Below are 10,000 nucleotides of genomic sequence, written 5' to 3' on the forward strand. Positions count from 1 at the left end.
GAACATACACCGTTTTTCATTTGACCACAACATTCTTGAAACAAAATTGTTTGCGTTAAAAGTTGGTGTGCATTTGCTGCAATGTATGAAAAATAATAGTACATGATAAAATAGAAGATTATTTTTAAATTGACTTTGCAAAAATTATTAAATACAAAATATGAAAAGCGATGAATGGAATCATGTTACTTCAAAGCTGCTCCCCATATTTGAACTAAAATTGGTATCTTTGATGTGTTCGAAAAACTTTTAGATATTGTTTTTCTAAATGTTGACTTTGTGGGTACAAAATGTCTCAAAACATCGAAAATGTGTATCTCTTTAACTGTCCTTCCTAGAGCTAATCCTTTTGAACTAAACATCTATCAGTACGTCTCATACATTTCTGCAAAATTCCAAATCATTCTAATGTATAGTTGTGAAATTATCTTGTCATCCATACTCAATTTTATTTTTCATTTAAAATAATGTATACTAAGTCAATCTAAGAGCACATTTTGTTTTTTATGATATACTAATATTTTTAATACATTGAAGCAAAAGCACACCAAATTTGAACACAAACAGTTCTGTTTTATGCATGTTGTGGCCAAATGACTTGGAAAAAAACAACCGGTGTATTTGAAGGTAGCTCCTGCCCCTTAAGTTAACTTACTGAACATAGCGATAGGCCCTGTGAAATGTAATCACAGGATGCAGTTCAATTTCCCAAACTAAGTGGCCCTGTAAAGCCTGATATTTTTTTTTAATTCTCTTTTTGTGAAGTTTTTCTTTTCACATGTATATGCTGTACATTACAGGACATCACCTAAGCAAAAGGACAGAACCATACAACAGAAAAACACTTGAACAATTACAACATACATGGGGTGGGAGGATGGGTGGGGGAGGGGGGGATGTTCAGGGCTTGGTGGTCGCAGTATCAAAAGGATTTAAGAAAGAAAAAACCTAAGGGTTACATCAAAACATGCATATATACAGGCGCCAATCCTTGTAAAATTTATCTACTGTATTATTCACAACTGCGTTATACTTTTCACAAATAAATCTTTGCTTAAAATGTCTACTAAATGTCTGAAAATGAGGGGTCTTTTTGTTCATTTTGGAAATATATACGTGGTGTTTGGCACAGATTACTAACACATCAAAAGCTTTATCGGTGACTACATTGTTCGCAACTCCAAGAAGAACCAGTTCTTTAGACAGTTTTAAATTGTCACAATGGGTGCAGTTCGCCTTTAGCCAATTTACAAATTCTATCCAAAAAGTCTGCACTTTATCACACTCCCAAAACATATGTAAAAGGGTTTCTTCATTTCTACCGCAAAATGTACACAATGACGTATCCACAATTTTTCGCAAAAATAGAAACCGTTCTGTGGGCAAAATTCTGTACAATAATCGGTACTGGAACCATCTCAGACAAGTGTCTTTTGTTGTTTTAAAAACATGTTGAAAAATAGCCTTCTTATCTAACAGTCTAAAGATTCAGACCATTTTTCGATACATTTTGGGACCGTAACATGTTCAATCAGTTTTTTGTAAATAAGTTGTGTCTTACCTTTACAAATACATTTCCACACAATGGGCTCTGTCATAATAAAATGTTTATCAAATTCTAAGCCGATTTTTCTCTGATATTTTTTAACAGCCTGGATTACACCTTGACAAAATCTCCTCGCACATTTGGATATTTAATTTTAAACGCATTATAGGATAAGTATCCATTTTGTCCCAAAATATGACCAATCTGAGCAATTCCATTGTCAATCCAGTTTTGAATGTACACTGTCTTTTTATCTCTGCGAATATTAACATTATAATGTAAACATTCTGATACAAAATCGTTAAAGGTTGTAGGGTCAGATTTTCCATGTAGTTTCTTATAATGTTTAAAAACATCGGTCCAAAACGGGTTTTCCATTCTCTGCATCAAAACATTTGCAAATTCCTCTCCTCTCATATTAATTGTTATAACAGATGGACATGCTTTAAACAATAATCTTGATATTAATCCAGTAAGACCAACAACTCTTTTTAATCAACCATCTTTAATCCTCCATCTTCATAGGGTTGGGTGACCGTAGTTCTTTTAATTTTATCTCTTTTTCCATCCCAAAGAAATTTGAAAAAAATATTATTTAACTCCATCATAAACTGTTCGTCTGGATCAGGTAAATTCGTAAACAAATGTGTCAATTTGGAAATAGCCAAGGTTTTTAGGACTGTTATTTTACCAAAAGGTGTCAGGTTCCTTCTGGTCCATGAATTCAGAAGTTTTTGAATTTCCTTTAACTTATTTCTATAGTTAAGAAAAACAACCTCGGATACATTTACTGAAAAAATAACACCAAGTGCTTTAAAATTATCCGGGTTCCAGGTAAAATTCATATCAGGCAAAAATCTTCTTTTGCAAAACTTTAAAGGTCCTAACCAAACTACAATTGTTTTATCATAATTCATTCTCAGACCTGATAGTGATGCAAAATGTTGTAACACTTTTATACTTTCGCAAAATGATTGCTCTGTACCATCAAGAAACAGACTGGTATCATCGGCGAATTGTGACAATAAAATATTTTCGCCAAGAATATTCATACCACAAATCTTTTTGTTCTGGCGTACCATAAGAGACAATATTTCGGCACAAATCAAAAATAAATAAGGTGACAGCGGATCCCCTTGCCGGGTGCCTCGACCTACATTAAACCATGCTGAATACCGACCATTAACTGAAACACAGGACTTAATTTTGCAATAAAAAGTAAAAATCCATCGTTTCATGTCATTTCCAAAGTTGAATTTGCTCAAAGATTTTTCAATAAATGACAAGGCAACACTGTCGAAAGCCTTTTCAAAGTCGACCATCAAAAGTAGGCCAGGTATATTATGTTTATTTGAGTAGAACAGGGTATCATATATTAATCTGACGTTAGCCTGATATTAGTAGGGCGAAATCGACTTCACGAAGCTCGCTGCACGAAGCTCTGGTACTGAATTTTCGTTAAAAAATAAAATAAAGACTTCGGGAAGTCAGCTTCGGGCTGAATTAACAATTAGCGAAAGCATTTACCTCTCAGTTGCGGCAGAGACGGACATGCTTGGTAGACATCTCGCACAGTGCAGGGGACTTCTGAAGAAGGAAATAGACAAACACAATAATTATGCATTCTTCTTCTTCTTCTTCGTTCATGGGCTTAAACTCCCACGTTCAGCCCATGTTTTTGCACGAGTGGGTTTTTACGTGTAGTATGACTATTTTTACCCCGCCATTTCAGTACACGTGTTTGAGACACAACCCTCTCGCCTCAGTGACTGGCGTGTAATGTCACGTTTTACAAATGGGAAGAAACGCAACGCATAATGTTTGGAAACCGATTTCTCTCCTCTCTCCCTGCTTGTTTACTTCGAGCACGTGTTGGCCGGAAGCGGAAGTCGAAATAATGTGTCCGAGCTTCAAGCAGCATAACTCTGCCGAACGGTCATGTAGCTGGGACAGAGTTATTTCCAAAAATGCTCTATTACCTGGCCTACCCTTACCTTTGCTCGATTCGTATCGCTTTCGGCACCCGTAGAGCTGTATATTCCTGCTGTTTAGACAGCGGACGATTCCAGATAGCACGCTGCAAACATTCACAAGTCACATTATTGGAGGACTCTGTGTGTCTGTCTGTGCCCTCCCCCCCTCTCTGTCTGTCTGTCTGTCTGCCCCCCCCCCCCCCCTCTGTCTGTCCGTCTGTCTGTCTGACTTCTCTATTTATCTATCTCTCACGTCACTCACACACACTGACACACACACACACACACATACACACACACACACACACACACTAACACACACTAACACATTCACTCCCCCCTCCCACCCCCTCTCAACCCCTCCCCTTTACCTCCCCCCCTTCCCCTCCATCCACCCGCGCTCTCCCCCTCTCTCATTTTCGTGACGACTCACTTGCAGATATTGGCAAACCAGTCACAAGACCGGAAGAAACCAACCCAAAGCAATATTTTTGTGAGGTCCTGCTTCTTGGAATTAGTGCAATCCATTGCCAATCGTAGGTCTCTTCTATAGCAGGCAGCGTAGCATCCATAACTTGAAACTGATCAGGAAGAAATTGAATACGAACTGTGCCAAATAAAACTAGAAAATAGAAAAAAAGTGTTGCGACATTTTGAGAACCCCATATAATGACTTTTACACCCGTTTTTTTTTTCTTCTCCAAACAAATGAAGTTATATAACTCAGAACTTCATTACGAAAGGATAAAGGTTTTAAACTTAGCCTAATCTTCCAACATGTCCTTAGAACACGTACAGAGAATAATATAGTTATAAAGTAAAGAGAGAGAGAGAGAGAGAGAGAGAGAGAGAGAGAGAGAGAGAGAGACGGACGCACAGACGGATGGACAGACAGATGAACAGACAGATAGACAAACAGACAGACATAGAATAACCACTTACCTGCCACCAACGAAACCACGAACAGGTAGAACAAATGACTGGATATGTTTGTCATTCGTTAGGTGAGAGGTTGACCTGTGACCTGTGATCTGTGACCTTCACGCCTCCTGGCGTCCCAAAGTTCTGCCAACAACTGAAAGCGAACTTGCTTGACTGATTCACCCTCGCAAACCTAGTAAGGGGCAAATTATACCTGCGCAGAGTCGGCTTGTTTTCTTTTCACTCAACGTGTAGCGGGCTGGAGAAAAAAGAATTACCTCAATAATCTGCAGAGCGTCGTCCGTGCCGCTGACTCTACGCAGGTATAATTTGCCCCTAACCAACTCAGACAAATAAGCTAGGCCTCGTGGCTTTTTTTGTTGCAAAGGGTATAGATGATAAAAATATAAATAGTGTTATCAATTGTACGTAGTGCTTTCCTCACAGCACGAAGTTCTTTTCAACGCTTTATATGAAAAAAAATTAGAATGTGCATGAAATGATGTCTTTGAAAAAGGAAAAAACCGTGTTCTTCCCTCCCCACTTTCGTTTTTTCTTTTTCTGTTGTTGCTTCCTTTATTCCTTTATCATTTCTTTAGCTCCTCCTGTTTTTATTTCTTTTTCTGTCCTTTCCTTCCTACCTTTCTTCCTTCTTTATTTCTTTCGTTATCAAAAAACAAGAAAGTTATTGTTGTTGGAACGTTTAATTTGTGACAAAATGTATTATCGTTTATTTCAAATATATAATAACTATTTATCTCGTTGTCTCTGTTTTTTTCTCACTTTTAACGCTTCCACAGACAGGCACCTTGCGTACACTCCACTGAACGTTGCAGAAATGTACAAACACATAGACCCACGTCACAACTTTGATTCTGAATTCCCCAATCAAACTCTTCCTGGTTCCACCTCCAAACTCAAGTGTTGTTTTTTATACTGTGGCAAAGGGCGTAGTCATTTAAGGCAATGAGCGGCAGTAAAATTAAACTTGGAGAATACATGGAATAACCTAGTTTTCTGGGTAGTTATTGAAGAGACTTATACAAATAAATGGACAAAATTTAAATACTAATGGACACAGACTGCCGTTGCTATGGAAACAGCCGCCATATTGGATTTCTAGCAAACGGGTTTTACAGCAACATCATACATCAGACATGCATAATATTTGGCACAAGGATACACATGACTTGTATCTGCAATCATATAGAACGATATTTTGACTAAAGACTACAGTTGAATTTAAATTAATTTTTGTAATAAGGATTAATGAATTTCTAACTGCATATTCATTCATCTTTATTTCAAAAATAAATTTAAATTCAACTGTAGTTTTTTTGGTCAAAATATCGTTCTATATGATTGTAGATAAAAGTCTTGTGTATCTTTGTGCCAAATATCCAATATGGCGCTGTGTATGCCAGTTTCCATAGCGACGGCAATCTATGTCCTTTAGTTTTCGCAATTTTGTCATTTCATTATATAAGTTACTTCAATAACTACCCAGAAAACTAAGTTACTCCGTGTATTTTCCATGTTTCATTTTGGTCATTCTAGTGCTGCTCATTGCCTTAACCTTGTGACTACCGCAATGGGTGCCAGATTCATTTGTCGCTACATGCATTATGAACAAATAAATACTCTAACAAGAGAAACAACCCCTGCATATTGCCCTTTGAATTTCGGCAAGGTGATTGCCTCCCCTGGAGAATATTTTCTCAGTGTAATTGTTTTACCTTGTATGCTACAGTATATGTAAAAACAAGTACATGTATAATATTATTCACGTTTTTAACGAAATGTTTCCAGCAGTCAGGGAGACATTGCCACAGAGGTTCCAACAGGGGTTTTTTAAATGTAAAAAAAGAGCACCAGGATGCTTTCGACATGAAGAATAACACTTGTCGGGTTAATTGATATAATTGATTGTATTGCTATGTTGGCTGGTTTTATGAACATGAAAATAACACGGAGGTTGCTTTTGTGTGTGTGTGTGTGTGTGTGTGTGTGTGTGTGTGTGTGTGTGTGTGTGTGTGTGTGTGTGTGTGTGTGTGTGTGTGTGTGTGTGGCAGCTTTTTCGTGTACATGTGTGGGTGTGTATATGTATGAGTGTGTTTGTGTGTGTGTGTGTGTGTGTGTGTGTGTGTGTGCGTTTGTATGTGTGTGTGTGTGTGTGTGTGTGTGTGTTTGTGTGTGTGTATGTGTGTGTGTGTGTGTGTGTGTGTGCGTGTGTATTTAAGTTGGTTTGAGATGTCTGTTTGGCTATCTAATTTGTGAGTATGTTTGAGTGTGTGTTGGGGTGGGTGGTTCCAAGATGTGTGCGTGTGCCTATCTAATGTGTGTGTGTGTTTGTGTGTTTGTGAGTGTGTGTGTGTGTGTGTGTGTGTGTGTGTGTGTGTGTATCTTATGTGTGAGTGTTTGTGTGTATGTTAGGTGTGAGTTACAGAGCTGTCACAAGGAACTGTTTCATACAAGTGAAACATAAACACAGATTAACAAAACCGTTTAATCTCTTCATTATCAGTGGTCATAGTGTACAATTAATTCAAAAGGATACAGAAAACAGATCCAAGTATTTAATACAAAAGGAATACATCAAGAAAGGCACTTTGTATTTTAAACAACCATCACTGCCTCTAAACTGACAGTGAAGCGTGAATTTGTGACCCTCGACCACGAAATGAGTCGCATGTCACCTCGCGTGGTTCTGCGCTAGGCTTAATGTAAGTCCGGGAGTGACTGGTAACAGTGTGAGTGTCACCTTAGTCACAGGCTTATAACTCATAAAAAACTTATACAGTTTTCGCTTTTTTATAAAACGGTTTTCACCACTGGATAGAGCATACAAAAACTCTTTAGGAAAATGTAAAAATATGAAAATCATGCAAAGGTGACATGCGACTCATTCCGTGGTGGAGGGTCACATTTGATCTTGGTTTTAGTAGTAACAACATCCCGAAGTTGAATATATGTGCATAAATGACTCGTGTTAGCCACACACACAAAATTGGAAAAGAATATCAACGGAATGGACGAATGGAATTCATATTTCGGATCATCCCATCTTTCATTCCCTATCTTGCTCTCCCAAAACCGTAAAAGAATCAACAACAAAAATCAATCATACTAACAGACAAACAACTGTAAAAAAAAAAAAAAAAAAAAAAAAAAAAAAAAAGATAGATAGTAAAAGAAAATCAGGTTTCTGCGTGTTATAAAAGCCGGAGACTCTGGAAGGAACTAGTATCATATAGAGAATGGGGCAATGAGAATATTAGAGAGATAAATAGATCAAGTGCCAACTAAGGCCAATAGATTCAACAGAATAGATATTCAAACTGCGTCAGTCTATTTTTATACATTTGAGATAACTGGGATTTGACCTCATTCTAACAAGACCAAAGGTGAAGCACCGAAGAGGAAGTTTTTCTCCGGCGATGGAAAGCGGGATGAAGGTGAACCGCTTGTTCCGGTTTATCTCCACCCAAGGGAAGTAACTGCAGCAATCAGCGTCGCTACAAGCAGCGGTGACGCCCCGTTGAAGGTCGTGCTTCCACTACCACTGCCTGATTTGAAAAAAGAGGCAGCGTAGTAGTCATACAAACAAACAAACAAACAAACAAGCAAACAAACAACACTCTAAGCTGAAGTGTTCGACTTTTGAATATACTTTTCGTTTCAAAACTGGTAACAAGCGGGACTCTTTAGTTTAGATTGAAAGAACACGTTTTTTTGTTGCTGTGTGAATCAGTCTTGCTTGGTTACTATCTGGCTAGTTAGTTACACGCAACCACACAGAGTGAGAGAACGAAAAGAGAGAAACAAGTCGCGTAAGGCGAAAATACAATATTTAGTCAAGTAGCTGCCATTTTTCAGCAAGACCGTATACTCGTAGCATCGTCAGTCCACCGCTCATGGCAAAGGCAGTGAAATTGACAAGAAGAGCGGGGTAGTAGTTGCGCTAAGAAGGATAGCACGCTTTTCTGTACCTCTCTTTGTTTTAACTTTCTGAGCGTGTTTTCAATCCAAACATATCATATCTATATGTTTTTGGAATCAGGAACCGACAAGGAATAAGATGAAAGTGTTTTTAAATTGATTTGGACAATTTAATTTTGATAATAATTTTTATATATTTAATTTTCAGAGCTTGTTTTTAATCCGAATATAACATATTTATATGTTTTTGGAATCAGCAAATGATGGAGAATAAGATAAACGTAAATTTGGATCGCTTTATAAATTTTTTTTTTTTTACAATTTTCAGATTTTTAATGACCAAAGTCATTAATTAATTTTTAAGCCACCAAGCTGAAATGCAATACCGAACCCCGGGCTTCGTCGAAGATTACTTGACCAAAATTTCAACCAATTTGGTTGAAAAATGAGGGCGTGACAGTGCCGCCTCAACTTTCACGAAAAGCCGGATATGACGTCATCAAAGACATTTATCAAAAAAATGAAAAAAATGTATGGGGATTTCATACCCAGGAACTCTCATGTCAAATTTCATAAAGATCGGTCCAGTAGTTTAGTCTGAATCGCTCTACACACACACACACACGCACACACGCACACACGCACACACACACACACACGCACATACACCACGACCCTCGTTTCGATTCCCCCTCGATGTTAAAATATTTAGTCAAAACTTGACTAAATATAAAAAGAGATAGAAAACGGAGATAGAGAGAGTGTGTGTAAGTGAAGTGCCTTTCACACCCGTGTGTAATTAATATTGCGGAGCGATATTTTAGATCACACACATTAGTCTTATTCACTGTCTCTTAGGCCAACAAAAAAATTAGTCTGTTTACGGTAGCATAGGCAAACAAAATAGGGTCGGTAGGTCGGGATTTTTTTTTCTTTAAAAAACCATATTTTTCAGTTATTTTGCCAAAAAACAAAGATTAAAAAAAAATTTTTTTTTTTTAATTTTTTAAATTTTTTTTCCTCCCCAAATGCAAAAAAAAAGTCTTGGGTCGCGCGAAAAAAATAGGGTCGGTCGGGATACCGTAAACAGACTTTTTTTTATTTTGCCTTACCTCTGTTGATGGCAGGCGAACTGGTGCACACGGCTTCAAAGTCCTCCACTTTGCAGGGGATTTCTGAATGAAGGAAGACGCATATAAACGTATAATGTAACACACACACAAACACGAACACGAACGCACTCACGCACAAACACACAGACTCACACACAGACTCACACACGCACGCACGCACGCACGCACGCACAAGCATAAACACATACACAAACACACACACACACACGAACGCATACACACACACACACACACGCACGCACACACACACATGCACTCACGCACACACGCACGCACGCACGCACGCACGCACGCACGCACGCACGCACGCACACACACACACACACGCACACACACCTAGCTTGCACGCTTGCATACACGTGAACAGAACGTGTATTCAAAGAAAAGACACATTTTTAGAACATACTTACTTTATAATTTCATTGATTAATTAATAACGTGATTGGCTGATTGATTGATTGATTGATTGAGTCGTCAGAGTCCGACTT

At 38.0% G+C, this 10,000-nt stretch overlaps 2 protein-coding genes and 1 long non-coding RNA gene across 3 annotated transcripts in view; all 3 read right to left on the reverse strand.

Moving 5' to 3' along the window:
• Positions 1 to 3,910, reverse strand: part of LOC138974673 (ras guanine nucleotide exchange factor G-like) — an 8,399-nt gene extending 4,489 nt beyond the window's left edge. Inside the window, exons 1-3 of the mRNA XM_070347392.1 lie at positions 3,891 to 3,910; positions 3,541 to 3,623; positions 3,074 to 3,133 (exon numbers count right to left, since the gene is read on the reverse strand). Coding sequence (XP_070203493.1) covers positions 3,074 to 3,133; positions 3,541 to 3,623; positions 3,891 to 3,910 — 163 coding nt within the window. The remainder of the gene's footprint in view (positions 1 to 3,073; positions 3,134 to 3,540; positions 3,624 to 3,890) is intronic.
• A 57-nt stretch (positions 3,911 to 3,967) lies between these two features.
• Positions 3,968 to 5,663, reverse strand: LOC138973619 (uncharacterized). Its single transcript, XR_011458082.1, has 3 exons — positions 5,224 to 5,663; positions 4,462 to 4,594; positions 3,968 to 4,100 (listed from the first exon to the last, which is right to left on the reverse strand). It is a non-coding gene; the product is annotated as an uncharacterized lncRNA (long non-coding RNA).
• Positions 5,664 to 6,928: 1,265 nt separating this feature from the next.
• LOC138973621 (uncharacterized) overlaps positions 6,929 to 10,000 on the reverse strand; it is a 61,214-nt gene continuing 58,142 nt past the window's right edge. Inside the window, exons 13-14 of the mRNA XM_070346339.1 lie at positions 9,492 to 9,554; positions 6,929 to 8,006 (exon numbers count right to left, since the gene is read on the reverse strand). Of these exons, the coding sequence (XP_070202440.1) occupies positions 7,915 to 8,006; positions 9,492 to 9,554 (155 nt within the window). The 3' untranslated portion in view covers positions 6,929 to 7,914. The remainder of the gene's footprint in view (positions 8,007 to 9,491; positions 9,555 to 10,000) is intronic.

The sequence above is a fragment of the Littorina saxatilis genome, linkage group LG8 (genome assembly GCF_037325665.1).
Source record: "Littorina saxatilis isolate snail1 linkage group LG8, US_GU_Lsax_2.0, whole genome shotgun sequence".
In the NCBI taxonomy this organism is placed as follows: Eukaryota; Metazoa; Mollusca; class Gastropoda; order Littorinimorpha; family Littorinidae; genus Littorina; species Littorina saxatilis.